The sequence below is a fragment of the Plodia interpunctella genome, chromosome 6 (genome assembly GCF_027563975.2).
Source record: "Plodia interpunctella isolate USDA-ARS_2022_Savannah chromosome 6, ilPloInte3.2, whole genome shotgun sequence".
NCBI classification, from domain to species: Eukaryota; Metazoa; Arthropoda; class Insecta; order Lepidoptera; family Pyralidae; genus Plodia; species Plodia interpunctella.
The window spans coordinates 5,076,978-5,093,707 of record NC_071299.1 but is presented as its reverse complement, the minus strand read 5'-3'; the positions used below and the strand labels follow the sequence as shown (position 1 = coordinate 5,093,707).

General features: G+C 35.2%; 2 protein-coding genes across 13 annotated transcripts; one reads left to right on the top strand and one right to left on the bottom strand.

The window, feature by feature from the left end:
* The first annotated feature begins 39 nt into the window (after positions 1-39).
* On the top strand, positions 40-13,408 carry LOC128670532 (constitutive coactivator of PPAR-gamma-like protein 1 homolog). 9 transcript variants are annotated; one of them, XM_053746265.1, is made up of 21 exons: positions 40-167; positions 407-632; positions 1,287-1,465; positions 1,586-1,699; positions 1,776-1,922; positions 2,156-2,317; positions 2,543-2,560; positions 2,733-2,928; positions 3,105-3,214; positions 3,496-3,684; positions 4,212-4,494; positions 4,709-4,868; positions 5,358-5,483; positions 5,686-5,797; positions 6,225-6,449; positions 7,177-7,287; positions 7,732-7,830; positions 8,680-8,870; positions 9,701-9,786; positions 10,061-10,185; positions 10,335-13,408. In XM_053746265.1, the coding sequence occupies exons 2-21, from the start codon at positions 485-487 to the stop codon at positions 10,401-10,403; spliced, it is 2,850 nt and encodes a 949-aa protein (XP_053602240.1). In that variant the 5' UTR covers positions 40-167; positions 407-484; the 3' UTR covers positions 10,404-13,408. The 9 variants fall into 9 exon arrangements, with proteins under 9 accessions (XP_053602240.1, XP_053602239.1, XP_053602236.1 ...); XM_053746264.1 differs by having other exon boundaries at positions 7,729-7,830; positions 8,683-8,870; XM_053746261.1 differs by having other exon boundaries at positions 7,729-7,830.
* Positions 13,409-14,076: 668 nt separating this feature from the next.
* LOC128670533 (uncharacterized protein) lies at positions 14,077-16,356 on the bottom strand. 4 transcript variants are annotated; one of them, XM_053746271.1, is made up of 3 exons: positions 16,166-16,356; positions 15,584-15,736; positions 14,077-15,424 (listed from the first exon to the last, which is right to left on the bottom strand). In XM_053746271.1, the coding sequence occupies exon 3, from the start codon at positions 14,992-14,994 to the stop codon at positions 14,092-14,094; it is 903 nt and encodes a 300-aa protein (XP_053602246.1). In that variant the 5' UTR covers positions 14,995-15,424; positions 15,584-15,736; positions 16,166-16,356; the 3' UTR covers positions 14,077-14,091. The 4 variants fall into 4 exon arrangements, with proteins under 4 accessions (XP_053602246.1, XP_053602248.1, XP_053602247.1 ...); XM_053746273.1 differs by having other exon boundaries at positions 14,077-15,150; XM_053746272.1 differs by lacking the exon at positions 15,584-15,736.
* Positions 16,357-16,730: the final 374 nt, after the last annotated feature.

Sequence of the window (16,730 nt, the reverse complement as noted above, 5' to 3'; positions counted from 1 at the left end):
CCATGAGTTTCTGAAATGCAGGACGATAAACTGTTCTGGCAACACTGCAAAATCTGCTTTTTTTTTTCTTCTTGATTGACATGTCGTCTGAAATTTTATTACAAATGGCTTCCCTTTTCATCTTCTGGCTATCGTAATTTCATCGTTGGTATGGTTTTTTAGTTGAGGTTGGTCATTATCTTGCTTAGTTTATTATCATCGTAGATGTAATTTTTTTATTTAATGTCTACATTTTGTTTCCACCAATTAATAGTTTGATTATTTTATGCCGGTATATATACGGTTTTACTTTTATTTTTATATATATTTTCACGAATTTGAAAAACTTGTAATTAAATTTCTTAAAAGTAACAATATTTACTATCAACCTACTTGTAAATAATCGACCCACAACCACCATTTTCAGATTGCAGTGTTTCAAAACGAACGTGTTCGATTTATTAAGAGTTGGGTACAATTTTCATCGCCGATTTGTTGAAGAATCATGGGGATACAAGATCTACAAACATTTTTAGAAAATGAAGGAGTTGGTGTTGATCTCTTTCGAATCGCCAGAAATCAAGCAGGCGGTTTTCGACTGGTGCTTGATGCAGAAGGTTGTTTGGATCGGTTATATGGTGGATATTTTTCAGGTAAGTACAGATCAACACTACTACCTGCAAAGTTACATATTTCTTTTTATTCCGTTTTCTGTTTATATTGACCTTAGATAGTAGCATAGCAAACTAGAGTATTGGGGTGTTCTAAGTACTTACTGCCAAATATTATACTAACCAAGTATTGTCCACGGCAAAAAGCCTATGTTATTTCCAACTCATAAACTATCTCCATACCAAAAATCACCTAATCCAATGCTCCATTTTGATGTGAAAGAAAGACAAACAAACATACTTTCACAATTTTAATATTAGTATGGATTTTAACCTGTGACACTGTTGGTAATGTTAATTCTTTAGTTAAGATATTCCCTTTATACTTTCACATTTCACAAATGAGCTCTATAACAAAATTTCTTCACTCCAAAAATATCCATAACTAGGATGATCTTAGGATGATTTTTTTTAAAGTCTGAGTTACTTTTTAAGGGATCCTAATTTCAAAGAACAATATATATAACTACTCTACCATAGATAGATTTTCTGTTGATTTTTAATTTATTATCTTTTTGTGTTAAACTTAGAACGCAATCCAATATGGCTGATGCTAACTTATCAGTTGAAAGTCACAGACACTTATTTCATAGAAAAGGAAGGACATTCTGCTTATCATTAACTATGTTTTTGTAGACTGGGCTTGCGGAGGACAATGGGCACGCTGTGTCCAGTTTCTGACAACTCTAGCTCAAGCTCTGGCTGAACACCAAGTCGCTCTCTGTGTCTGCTTTAATGGTGCTCACCCGACCCCACCTGCTACTCCTCAGCACTGGATGCAAACCCAAGCTACATACAGACAAAGAGTCAATTCAGTAAGAAACTGTATAATAATTTTATTGGAATTTATTTTTTAATAATAATGACATTACACATGAACACATGACATGGTTGTATACATATTTCCATGTTGATTAAAGTGATATTTGATACAGGTGTTGCGCCATATTGTTACAAAGGGTACACCACCACCAAAAGTATGGTGGGTTCCTCCCACAGGATTACATTCCTGCCTTCGCACTGCTCTGAGATATCTCAATATACCTATTGTGAGTATTACACCTGTTATTTATAGAGTATTGTCTATTGCTGTATTGTGAATTTAAAACTTTAATTTGTTTATAGATGGTATCTACAGACGATCACTGTCAAGAAGTGGTCGGATTGTGCAGGGAGAAAACATATGCTGGGCTGGTGGGGTGCTCTGGTGAATATTTAGTATTTCAACCACCAAGATATTTCAGTTCTTCACAATTAAAATTAACCTATCGGGTAAGTGGAGACAACCAATGGTCAAATTCAGATGATGTATCTTTATTTTTTATATGCAGCAAATGAATTAAACAAATACGTATTTTTAACATAGTCTAATCAATTAACAAGACAAAAAAGGTATCTGTGCATTATTTTTACTTAGATTATTATACTGGACATAGGAGTACTACATCATTTGAAAGTTACAAGTGTTCAGTGTGCAGTTTGAAACCAATTTAATTTATTTTCAGTCTTCATTGGAAACAAAGGAATACATGGTTCATGAACTACCCCATGTGTTGGATGTACAACAAGACAGACTGTGTCTCATGGCAGCTCTGTTAGGAGGAACCATTCTCTCTGAACAAAGTCTCACAGATTTTTACAAGAGATTGGGAATCACACAAAAAAAGGTATCAATCTTTATAACTTTTAAGCTTAACTATTATTCATAAATTCTCTTATTCATAAGTTTTTGTTATACAAATTTATTAAAATAATTTGTAATTCTTTTAAATTACTTTAGGATTGAGCAAAAGAAATTTCTAGTTTCTTTTTATGGGAAAAAGTACTAGAAATTTCACTTTTCGTAAGAAACAAGACATTTTTTTTTCATTACTTTTATGTATAAATTTCAGGTCTGCACTGGTACCAGTGTAAGTGGAAATCTATAATATTTTGAAGGCTTGCTGCAAAAATCCAAAACAGTGGTGCTGTGGTACTTTAATGGTAACATTAAAGTTCTGGATTTTTACAGCATAAGTCTATTTTTTCTAGTATAATATAATTTAATATTACTAATATTATAGTGTGAAAATTTAATTGTAGCAACAAGTACCTCCAGAGACTTTAGTGAAGAGTATCTGTCAATTTGTCCGCGATCTGCCGTCCTCTGACATTGATGTAGCTTGCACTGAAATATTTGGTGACCTCAACGATCTCCGCGCTGCCAAACTCAAGCAAGCTGTTCAGTATTATCTCAATGGAACTAAAGATGGTTTCCTCAAATACAGGACTGCTTCCGGTAAGATTGCAAAACGTAAAATTATAAATATAGCAATAAAAAATACTAGCATAAGTAAACACTTTTTTTTTCACTTTATAATATTATAAAGTGAAAAAAAAAATGTTATTAGTAGGATATTATGGATTAGTATCAAAGTATGGATTGATTGATAATTGATTTTGTGTTATTTACAGGTCGTCGCCCAAAAAATAACAAAAAGAATCAGAAACCCGATTTTAGCCCTCAATCTACTTCAACAGATTTAGACACTTCCAAGTTGGCAACTGAGTCGTCGGAACACGAGGTTTCTTTTTTTCAGTGTCACATTAAAATCTATCGCTTTAGTCATCCACGCCTTTTGAATCATTGTTAGACTCATTGGCTCAGATAATTTGACTTACTTCACCCATCATGTTGCATGATCAAAATTTAACCAACTCAAGTGCAAAGTGATCCTTCATTTATTTATATTTTCCTATTTTATTTCTGTCCTCTTCAGTCATACCTATTTATGTTGTAATTAATTTATGTTTGTCCAATCCCTTCATCAACACTGGCACTTCAAAATTGCTCAATAAATTACAGCAAAAAGGCTTGGAAGACTACAAATTGGCTACAGCGAATGCCTCCATGAATGCTGACTTTAACATGGAAGAGCAAAGCTGTGAGTTGCAGCATGCAGTAGCCGCGCTGTCGTTGGAGAGTGGTGATGCAACAAGCAACATGCAGTCAAAATCAGCTAATAAAATAGACAAGCAGCCCGCGCCAAAAGAGGTGGGATTATTTCTGACTGATTGGGTTGTTTAAAATGGCAATGAAGGATATTTATACATTTTTAATTGTTGGTTTTTCAATTTGGGTGGTATATGTTTTAAGTATAAGATTTCGATTCGAATTTGATCTAGTTTCCTTTTTTGCAGCCACATGTAGCCAACTAATGATATTGTAACTTAATATAATAAACACGTGATTGATTGTCTGATCTGAATGACTGACTGATATTTCATCTATTAGGTATTCAATCATAGGTTCAAACTTGGAACTTTTTCTCTCTCATCTTACCGTCATATTCGATAACAGCAACGGAGTCTTGACGCGAAGCTCAGATTCAGCGTAAGATTTTCTGACATCAACTTCCCTTGGGATCAAAGCTACTTGTTTCCTATTAGCTGCTAAAACTATATGTGTCTTACTTGCTCCGTATAGAGTGTATATAGAGTGGTTCTATTCTCAGGATCTACACGCCACATAAACTTAGAATTTTATCTTTGATGAAAAGTAATGTAAGGAAATATTTTTAGGGCCGTCAAGCCGTCTCCAAGAACCTGTCTGGAGACGACAACTGCCCGGCGGCGCCCGCCGAAGTGCTGCGAACGTGTGCGGAGCGCCACGCGCGCGGCCTCATGCACCCCAGCATGCTGTCTATACTCACCCACCGCCAGATCACACTCCCGGTGCTCATGGAGGATGACAACCACCGTGAAATACCCTCTATACATCATTTCTTCAGACCCATCAGGCAGAATGTGTATGCTATCCTGTATAACATGCATCATCACCGCTTCATGGCGCAGAAGGCCAAGGGTAGGTGCTAGTAGCTCAAACTATATTCCAAACGAAATAAAATATACTGTTTTTTTGTGTTCCTAATTTTAATTCTCAAATGTTACTTAAATGGTCCAAACTATTATTAATTGTTAACTAAATCTAAATTGACGTTATTTTCTTACAAAATTATATTATATTTTTAGGTTTTATTGTTCAGAATCAAAGATAATAAAAAAAAATTGTTTTACAGAGGAAGGTACAGCAAGCACGTCGGGCTTTAACGAACGCGCGTGCACAGTGCAGATATCCGAATGGATCTACTCCCGAGTGAACCCAGGCAAGAGTCCGGAGATGGTTCCCGGAGTAGTGTTGGACTGGCCCGTGCCCACTGTACAGAGGCTCTGGTTCGGGTGAGCTTTGTAATATACTCTTTAACTAGACAAAATTTAAGAATATTTAGAAATTAGATCTTTACACGCACTTTTTCACGTCAAATTTTATATTGAATAGTAATTTCTCAAAAAGCTACAAATTTTAGCGTTATGAATTGCAGCAATTCGTAACGCTAGAAAGAAACCAGAATAGAATATAATAAATGCAAAAAGAGAAGACAAAAATTCAAGATTTTTTTAATATGATTTTGTCTTCTCTGGAATTTTTGTCTTTTCTTTTTGCAAGTAACAGATAAAGTTCATTCATTATATTTCATTGGAAAAATTGTGCTCTTAGACTTATAATGACATAGATTAAGGGCCACTAGGCAAATATGCAAATATATGCCGTAAAATTATAGTACGAAACTACGTAAAATTAAATATTGGGTTCATTTTATGCTAATGAATGAGAGAACTAAATGATATTCTTATTACTAGAATAATAATATTAAATATAAATTTCAGAACTGCCCAAGACGACAAATGCCGTCGTATGCGCGCCTTCCTCTCATGCATGCGGTCTGACACTCCACTGATGCTGAACACGTCGTATGTTCCTCAGCATCTTCTCATACTGGCTACAGTGCTGAGGTAAGAATAATCTCCTGCAAATGATGTATACAACTAAAAATCATGTCGAGAAGTTTTCACCCAATACTTTTGTAATCTTATTTTCGCAAGTAAATTTAAAATAATCACTTTGATAAGTCCAGACTACTAATTATATAATCCTTATGCAACTATAGATTTTCTTATAATCTCTTATTTGATGTCACTATGTGTTTTTTTATAGATTCATCATGACATCTCAACTGCAAATTCTGCGAAGGCAGGAATTGGATGCGTTTTTAGCAACAGCTTTCTCTACTGATCTCATGAACGCCCTTCACTTGCAAGAAATGACAGTAAGCTATCGTTAATTTCTTTTTGAAAATACTAAAGTAGCTGCAATTTTTAAAGGGTTTTTACAATTTTGCCCTCTTGTGGCTATCTCCCTCATCTTTAGCTCCATAAATAGAGTGAAAAAGTCACGTGTAAACATGGAGGTTTTGGCTTGGTTTAGTATCTCCAACTAGACACTAAACCAAGCCGAAACCTGTCATGGGCCACCACATAGTTTAAACATATAATTATGTAGGTATATCATTTTTAATAGCAACAATCAACAGATACCACAATGCACAATGATATAGTTTGCACAATGCACACTATATCGTAATCAAATTTTTAAGCCAATTCGTCAGTATTTTACATCATTTTTTTGTCCTACAGTCATATAATTTCAAACTTCACAGTATGCTGCTACGGAAAATAACAAATATACGATTGCAGGTGAACGGCATAAGTTCCCGCGGCGTGCAGCTGGGCGCGCTGGTGATGGCGGGCGCGGAGGCGGCGCTGGTCGCCAACGACGCGTGCGGCGCGCCCGTGCCCTGGCTCGTGGCGGCGCCCTGGCTCTACTTCGACGGCAAGCTGCTGCAGCGCAACCTGCATCGCGCCAACCACTGCAAGCATCTGGCGCAGCTCTGCGACAACCATCTCGACACTGTCGTCAAGGTCCGTGACGATCGACACTTTTCTTATATATTACCCCGACAGGTATTAAACGCGAAAATACCTTCTACATTCAGGGAAATAAAAAAGTATGTGCGCGTTTAATACCTGCCGGCTAATATATAATTATGCAACGCGAAAGTCTAGAAGTAGTTACGGCACTTTTCTTGCCCGCCGTCGTAGCGTGCGGTCCGAACCATCCGACCATCAGAGCGGCAGTGAAGTTATGTTTCTTAACGCGAGCAAGAACGAATTCCATATGTTCTTGCTCGCGTTATACAGAAAAGAAAAAATTGTCTGATAACTGACCCTGCGTGAAGAAGATGAAAAAGTAGGTAACGGGAAAACGATATGAGAGAGAAAACAAATCGTCGAGAGCAATGTAATGGTAGTCCAATGATTAAGACGTTCGCCTGTGATTCTAAAGGTCCCAAAGCCTGTGATTCTAAAGGTCCCAAGTAGAAATCTTACTCTTACCACGTAAATTTGTACCAATCTGACTTGTGTATAGTTATTATCATTAGAAAACATCGTGTAGAATCCTTACACTCTGCGATGACTTATCTATCAACTAGTACGTGAAATGGAGAAGGTAAACACTCCATTAATATTTTCAGGAAAGTCATTATATGTTTTATATTCCAATAACCTTTAGCCATAAGAATTACAACTAGAAATCATCAGATCATCTATTTTGTTATCGTTCTTTAAAAAAAAACTATTTATCCAGGTGGAACGCATGCGGAAGGCGATCTTGGAGGGTTTGGAAGTGGAGTTCGCGATGCCGCCACTGCCGCTGGTAGCCGGCGTCGTCGGCGGCGGATGGCCGCGTCCTCTTGAAGTGATTATCTAACTAATATTATTATCAATCTGTACAAAATCTGAAGCTGACTTTAATCCTAACATTACGTATATTTCTGCTCTTTCTAATAGCTATTTATTTATCGCCTTTTCTTACACTCTTAATATTATAGATAATCCATATAGTAAAAACATAACAAAGTAAGCTGTGTCTGTACATAGAAGATATTAAATAAAAAAACATTATGGGAGTCTTTGGGACTAACAGAAGCCAAAACATTTTTTTCTGTCTGTTTGCTCACGCATCACGCAAACACTATCGCATGGAATTTAATGTGGTTTTCACAGTTGATGGTCTAACTTACAATCTGGTATAGGTTTCATCGCGAGACGTTGATTAGAACCCGAGATCTAGACATTAGTAAGAACATGAAATGAACGTGGGAAAAGCTAGTATTAAATAATAGTGATAATTTTGTAGCAGCGCGGACGCGGTCGCGGCGCGCGGCTGGAGATAGCGGGGGTGGTGGTGGGGCAGTGGGGGGGCGGCAGCTACCCCGCTCGCGCCGCGCGCTACCCACAGGTTTGTATAATCATTCTGTTTATTCACGTATCTGCTTTCTAAATAAATAGTATAATAGTTATGTTTGTGCACACTCTGGCTTTCTGAATGGTTTGTTACTCAACCTACATTTTATCTCCACGGCGTACGTTGTATGTATTATCTGATTTGCCAGTCGTTCTATCCAGTTGAATTTTAGGTTCATTATCTATCATATCTCCAACGTCCCATACGTTGGTACACTATCGAACCACTGTGCTATTTGCAACCAGATGCTGACTTTTGCCTGCTCCATGGTTCTGTACAATTTTTAATTTATATTTCCTTCTTGAGTGTCCATTTTTCATCAATTTATAAATGTATTTCGTGTGACTTATATATCACGTTCACTGTTATTCAGGCTTGTTGGTGGAAATGAAATAAAATGTTAGGTTGCTAATCTATTACCTATAGGAAGACTTTATAGTTTTCCCTTGTTTGACTTTTACAATCTGCGCTGGAGAAAAAGACCTTATGTTTTTCCATCTTGGTGTGAAGGCAAAAGAAAAACAGAATAAGTCAGCTTATTCTGTTTTTCTTTTGCCTTCAGACCAACATGGAAAAACATAAGGCCTGTTTCACCACTTGCTAGCCTTTTATACGTAATATATCAAACATAATATAGGCTTAAAATTGTGTTTCACAAGTTTAGGATTACTATAGTATAAATAACTAAGCAGCTAAAATATTTTGTGTGAAATCACAAATTATTTCATCAGAAAGTGTTGAGATAGGCCCTAAAGTATATTTAAAACACTAATGGATGAAACGGGAGGACCGCTCACCCCTGGCGTCGCCATGAGGAAATAATAATAACATTGAAAACACCAGCAGGTGAGCTACGTGGGCTACACGCCGCCGCCGCGCAACTCGTACGGCGGTCGGGGGTGGCGCGGGGCGCGGGGCGGGCGCGCGCGCGGACGCGGTCGCGGCGGCGCGGGCGCGGGCGCGGGCTCGCGCGGGGGGCGCCGCGCGCGCCGCGACGACGAGCCCGCTAAGGCCACCACGCTCACCGTCAACGGGTCAGTCACGAGTACTTCCTACCTACTTCTTATTGTAACTATTTATTAGATGTTAGCTGTTTTTTCCGAGATGAAAGATACCCTATGTCCTTCTCCGTACTTCTAACTACATGTAAGAATAATTCAAATAAGATTGATTAAGTAGATATAAAGTTAAAAAGCAACAAATTCACTTTCGCATTTATAATTAGTAGGGACTAGCGGCCCTTCTCGGCTTTTCTCCGGCTCGGCTTAACATTAATCCGTTGCGTAGTTTTAAAGATCTAAGCATACATATTCTATGTGCATGTATACATATGTATACGCATACATAAGATGACAGACAGCGGGAAAGCTATGTAGTGACACACCCTCCTGATGTAATACCTACCTACATGAGCCACCGGTGGACCATGGCCCATACTCCTTATCCATCCGTAAGAAAGGCATATACCCCAGCAGTGGTGACGTTTATATGACTATTATATTAATGACTACATCTTGCCCGGGGCTTCTCACCCATGGTAATTTTGAAATAAAATATAGCCTATAGCAATCTTGGATAATGTACCTTTTTAACGGTGAAAGAATTTTTGAAATCGGTTCAATAGTTTCAGAGATTACTCTCTCAAACATACAAACTCACAAACGCTTACCTCTTTATAATAATAATAATAGTTTAGATGTATTGATTGGTGAGGGAGACTTACGTCGTGGTAATTGATAGTAGCAGAAGTCTCTTTTTAATACCTGTATTAGCAGACATCGCTTTTTCATGGGTACATGTTGTAAGTTTAAATAACTACTAAGATGGGAATATTCTAAATTAATATAAATATATTGTTTTTCAGAAAAACTGTGAGGCCAGAAGAAATGACGTCACAAGTTGATGAAGTGAACCCGCAGGAAGATAACATTGTTGAGAACGAAGGCGATGGTAAGTCCTAAGTAACTTACTAGCGAAACTGCTGTTCTGCAATAGGGTAGTTGCCTAACCAATGATCACATCGAACTACGATAATAAAATGTCACCTTAATGGATCTATTTTATTTCTACTAACATTTTATTAAATTTTTTTGTTCTCATTAAAGTAGGATTAGAACGCTTTTTGATTCCCAACATTCAATCACTTGTGCCCACAGTCAGTCATACACTAAACTTGATGGCAACTATCCTATTTTATGATTTCATAACAATCAATGACTTTCAGGTGCACAACAACAGAAATCGAAGACTGCAAAAAACTTAAAGAAGAATGTCGGGAAAGGCAAGAAAAAGGGGTCCAATCAGAAGACAAATGTTGGTCAAATGTTGGATACTTTCGATAATAATAAGGTGATAGCCGAATAAATCAGTCAGATTACCGTAAACAATAACAGGACTTACAAAAAGCTTTCCTCTGTTACTTTATTTACTTTTTAACAACTATATAATGTGAGCGTAGTGATATTTTACTTTTAAGTTAATCAAATCATGTATTTTAGGTGGCGGAGCAAAGCCACAAATCTGAGAAGGAGCACATTGGTCAAGGTGATGCACCAGTTTCTAACTAAATATATATCCATTTAAGGTAATATCCTATGTTTGTCTCTTGAAGTAGTTTCATATTTTTTATATATTAAAGTTGATTTCACGTAGTTTGAGGAAAGCTTACCATAATATCCATTCATTTTCTACACATTTGAGTTGCTAGTGAAGTAATAAAAGTGGTTATTTGACCATTCATTAACATTTGTGCTACCAGTCTTCACTAGCATTCATTTAAACTTAAAGAATGTAACATTTTAAACTTCTTGGGAATAAAATAACATCTCAATAGTAATTGTTTTAGCACGTATTTGGGTTGCATAGCACATTTGTGAACAGAAAAGGAACCAAATCGATGACACATTTTGTTATTGTCTGTGTGGTGAGTACCCAACAGACATAACGTATACGTGCCTGAGGATCTAAAAGACTTCCCAAATTTGAGACTGATTTTATATTACTTTAATTGACACGCGCAGTGTTCAATTAAATATAATATTAAAGACAAACGACAACTGAGGCAAAATTTTCGTCTCAATAATCCCTAATGAGACATTAAAACTCTTTGGAAATTTTGATATTTGCGTTTCAGTACTGAGAACCTCTAGCCATACTCAAACTAAGATCTGTATTTTCCAAGCAAATATCAAAGTCCATTAAGAAGTAGGTTCTGTTAATCGAGGTAGTACAATATCTCTTAGAAAGATAAGAACCCAACAGCACCCGTTAATTGACAAGTGATAATTAGAAAATATATATAATAAATTAATGTTGGTTGTTAAGTCGTTTAATTGAAAAGTGAGATGGCTTAGTAAATAATATGTTTTATTTGTAAGCATATGAGGTACTGAGTCAGCATTATTTATTTACATATAGTATATTTACAATTTACCAAATCATTATTTTTATTTTAAGTGGTTGGTTTGGTCTATGAAATCCCTTGCAGCCATGAAATGAAGTATTCTACAAAAATAAGATAAAAATGTTGCCAATTAAGTACATAAATGTATGACGTATTCGGCTGCCGATTACATAGATGAAACCAAATTTTTCAGACTTGTTTTGGGATTTCTGGGTACATTATTTAGGCGTTGATGTTGAGTGTAGTATTTATTGGATAAAACAGTTGTCACAAAATATTAATTTACCGTAAGTTTAAGGGGTTAAAAATTTCTTGCACTTTATATCGGTATGGAATGAGATTGAACCAAAGCGTGTCTTCTAGTCGATAAGAGAAAGGGACCTCGTCTTGATGAAGTTTTCTTTTATTTCGTGTTGTTATGCACATACCAATATTCATTAGGTATAGAATAGCATATTTATTCACTACCAGATAAAATAATTTTATGTGTATAGTTGTATGTCATATTTTAATTTGTAAAACTATTATATACTTTGTCCTCATAATTTCTAGTTCCAGTATAAATCGCATGAAAATGCGTTTAGTGGTTTTTAATTTCATTATACCTTATTTCGTGACAAATTGATGTTTTGTGGGAACTGTATGTTATCCTATAACTATGTTTGATGACTAATCTAAAAAGTCCCATATAATGGTGAGTGCAAAATTCTTTATCGTCAGCATAATTATAGGAGGAGTGGTTAAATTAGTGTAAAAGTGCATTTATTGAATGACTGTTGGTGCTTTGAAATCTGAATGGACTGCCTGAAACGAGTCTGAAACTCGTAGATTTAAGTCTAACGATAGACGTTTGATGAAACTGAGAGAACATTCGCAATTTGGTACTTCCATATCCTATAGGGTATTATTTCGATAGGAAAACTTAGATTATTAGTGATATATTTATATGCATTTTTGGAAAGGAAATTTTGCGAATGATCTTCAATGTATATGTATTTTTGTAAATTTGTTATATTGTTATACTTAAATTTAGCTGGAATGACTAACAAAAATAATGAGACCAAGTCTTGCTAAGAAACTCGATTGAGTGCAAAACTGTCACAATTATCAACATTACATTCCATTTCGAGAGCACGAACTTTTTTTATTGGACAGTACACGATAGTCGAGAATGGAACTAAATGAAGACTTTACAATTTTTGGAATGCTTACCTAAACCTGGCCAGAAGATAGACAAATATGTTGCTACTATAACATATAATTGATTTTAATAAATCAAACATCAGGAGTGCATTGCACAGATTTGCAGCAGCCACGGCGCTGTCCATTGACTAATTGTCAAATAATAAAGTATAAAGCATCTGACTTCGTACTGAGTACAAGTCGACCACTGGAGCAGTGGCAGAGAGTAGAGGCCTGCAGCGGCCCGTAACAGAGCGCCCGCTTGCACAAGGGCGCTCACATTGCTAAGTATTCGCTGGCTGTCGCTAGATGCGACATGCACATTATATTAAACATTTATATTACATTATTACAACCTATATATTATTGCTTGCTTATTCAAATGAACACGATGTGTAGATTAGAATTTTAACTTCAATGTATTTTGATTTCTTTAAGAATTATGTGTAACATCAGTAAAAGCATGTTAGAGAGTGGCAATGTTTTCTCAATATATTAAATGGTTTATAAAATAAAAGGCACTCCCCTTTCTCTGGGTTAATAATTTTAATGGGTAGTCTTTTATTTCACCATATTTGAACAGTTTAAATACTTGTCATGTTTTAATGTAACATTAGTTCAAAGGAGGTAGATTTTATGTTTTCTTTTAAATCCATTACTTCGCTATAGTTTTAGATTCAGCAGTATATCTTTACTACATTTTATAAACTTGTTTGCTGGCAATGGTCACTTTAATATTGTCAACATAATATAATCGAAATATATTAGAATACTTGTCATGTAATACATAACATTTTTCGTAATTGAAGTAGCAAACATGGAACTGTGGCTTTTTTGAAAACACTTATAACTTAAGTATGTAAACCTGCTATGTAAAATTTTAAAATGTTCATTACTATTTCAGTTTATGAACACAAAAAAAATTGGATGAATTTAAATTGTAAAGAGTTGTATTTGTCTTCAAATAAAACGTTCCATCATTGAAAAGATAGTTTTATTTCAATCATTTAGTTCTAACCTTTTGTGTATGTCAGTTACTGTGGTTCCTTCTAAATTTGCTATGTGATTAATTACTATTTGCGTTGCATCTTTAATATCATTATATTGATGAAGAAGCATCACCTGCATAGCTTTTTTATCTTTAAGTAAATTATCCAATTGTATTTCTGCCGTAATCAGTTTCTCCAATTCATCTCTATTAACTTTAGACATCTGAAAAGCCAAAATGAAGACCAATATTTAATTAAACTGTATTTTTTATTTATTATCAAACTGTATCATCAAACAACAAATAATTTTATCATAAGGCTCAAAGCTGTCAAAAATAAACATGGTTCATAAAATTAAAGGTGCTAGAAAAAACCTTATTACTTGTACTTTTTAAAGTAAAACTGAAGGTGCAGCTTCAGCTAAATAAATCCTATTTTTTTCTGAATAAAAAAGACCAGAAAACGAAACAAAAGTATTGGATGTACCCCGCGCGACAATACGCTTATATAATCAAGATGGTTGACGTCATCAACCTTTATAATTTGCAGGTTTAACTGACAGAATTTTACGACTGACTGCTGTCCGTCGTCAACTGTCTTTGGTACTGCTGCTGTTGTCCATCAGCGGCTAAACCGCTTAAAGGGAGATAAATAATATATCGAAAGTGTTATTACAATTTATTAGAACTCTGTAAGATCATAATCAGTTGGTTCTTCGACACCCATGGCACATGCCAGCATACTAGTCACATGTCTTCCCTCATCAGCCTTAAATACATAACCATTGGCTTTATCAACTAAATTCTTAACTTTAACTAAACTTCCTTCTTTCATTACATTGACAAGCTGGAAACTTACTAAGCTATAATCTTCAATAATAGAAACAAAGGCACCATTAAGCTTTTTATACTTATTTGTAAAAGTACCAGTGTCTAAACAATCTAGAAGATAAGTTAAATCTAAAACTTCAGTGTAGAAATCTATACCAAAATGTAATTTATTAACATGTTTTTTTAAAAGATCTACTTTGGTTAGCAAATTTATGTGTGGTAAACCTATTTTCAACATTGCACTCAAGGATAACATCAATGCAGCAATAAATTTTCCAGCATCCGAGCAATGGTGGGAATCAACTAAATGTACCACACACAGCTGCAGATTTTCTTCAGTAGTGAGCTTAGAAAAAATATTGCTCAAGCTTTGGTGATGGCAGTAAAGTTCCACTTGACCAGGCAAATCAAATATGAAGTTAGTGCAGTTTTCATTTTCTATCTGACCTAAGAGCCAGTCTATATTTTTTTCTAGATATTCCATAGAGTACAGCAGTGCTCCATTAGGTCCTAATTTTTTCTTTTCCATAACTTCTTCAAAATCAATCAATTTGCGTATGTCTATATCAGGTTCATATGACATGAGGTCATTAGCAGGATCTAAATTAACAATAATGACTTTTCTACCAAATTTTTGTAACAACTGTGCCATTTTTGAGCAGTATGTTGTTTTACCAGCACCAGGTGGACCTAGGACGAGTTGGCCATAGTATTTATGAACAGGTTTAAATCTTTTTGCTTCTTGTAGAGCCATCTTAGTTATTTTCTTCTTTTTTTATATCCAGTATAATGTCCTTGCAAGCCTTTACTGTCTCAATGTCATATGACTTGAGGTTAATGAATATGCACAAAGGCTTTGTAATATGAATTGCTTCAGCCAAATACCTTGCTGCAACTTGTTGTTCCTCTCCTGTAGCACCAAAAATAACTTTTGTTGTATAAATATCATTTGAACCCAAAGGACTATGGACTTCATCTTTTTGTATCATCAACATACTGCCAATTTTTTGAAATTGTGATATAATAAGCAATACTTTGTCAGAATATTCGGCAAAAACAATTTCAGTAGGAACGTCATCAATATCTGCCGCTACAGATTTAAATAATTGTTGCTCACTATCTGATTGATTAGGTTTTATTGTTAAGTTTTTCATAACATCTAGAAGTTCCATCTTCTTTTTTATCTAAAACAATAAATGTAAAAAATATTAAAGGAACATTTTAGCCTAGATGGAACTAGTAGACATATGATAAACAAATCCAAAGATTCACTAAAATATATAACCTTTTTTATATAATTAAAACAAATAAACCGTTTTGCTGATGTGTATATGCATTATTACCTGTGCACACTTTAGTTCCAAATAATGAGATTTAATGGCATATGAACTAATTTTGATTGAGTAGTTCAGTTGTGTACATTATTGGAGATCAGCTACCAAATTTATATAGTCACAAAAATCAGTCATCCCCATTCGTCACTCCCGGTTTTGTTCCTGCAGGGGAGGAATGATAATTTGTGTAAAAAAATCCCAGTCGTCACTGGTAGGGGACCTGTGACGAATGGGAATTTCACTTAGGAAACATCCCAGTCATCATCCCTATTAAAAATTAACATGAAAGCTATCTTTACTTGGTAATGTAATCACTATACACTTTCTTGATATGCAGCTTTTAATATTTCGTGCATAGGCCAATTTAATGCTTAGCTTTAATGTCGCCTTGCATATAAAAATCCCTGATTTTTTCTACAAAAATTCCCATTCGTCCCTGGCAAAACGGGACGGTAATGACCGACCAAAATTATAAAGAGATACTTTGCTATATAAATAACTTAGTCATCAAAATCGACCCCGCAGTTCAGCCGTGAAAGCTTGGCAGACTTTTTTGCCTGTAACATTAATATGGATTGGATATACATATACCTTTAAGATATCTGGGCTGATATATTAGTTCAATTATGTAAATACTAAAGTGGAAAACAAAAATATTGTTTTACTGAGATTTATTCACTTTGAGGAACTTCGTCATTAGATTTAACCATTTTTAATGACTTAATCAATCAATGACAAACAACGTCCGTACGACATCGACACATGACAAGACAACCAAATAAAAAATAAAGGCTGATGGCTGATCAAGGATTTAGTAAGTACCTATTCGTACTACTGGATAGATACCTACGAAATACCTGACAAACCATAAACTCAAATTGCAAGGTAGGTACTAAACACTATTGTAGAATAACATAATAGGAGACGAAAAATTCTTGAAAGAGACTCATTTTGTCTTGGTGTGTCCCTTTCTTGTAGTATGTAGCTACATGGTATTGTATGGAATCTAATGACGATTTTTTTTATATTGCCATAAAATAAAGAATTTTAAAAAAATGGACTGAAGTGACTCCCGGAAAATTAAATAATAGCTCTGTGATATATTGTTCACATTTTCTGTTTACCTGAGGATTACCTGTGAATTATCTATTCGGTA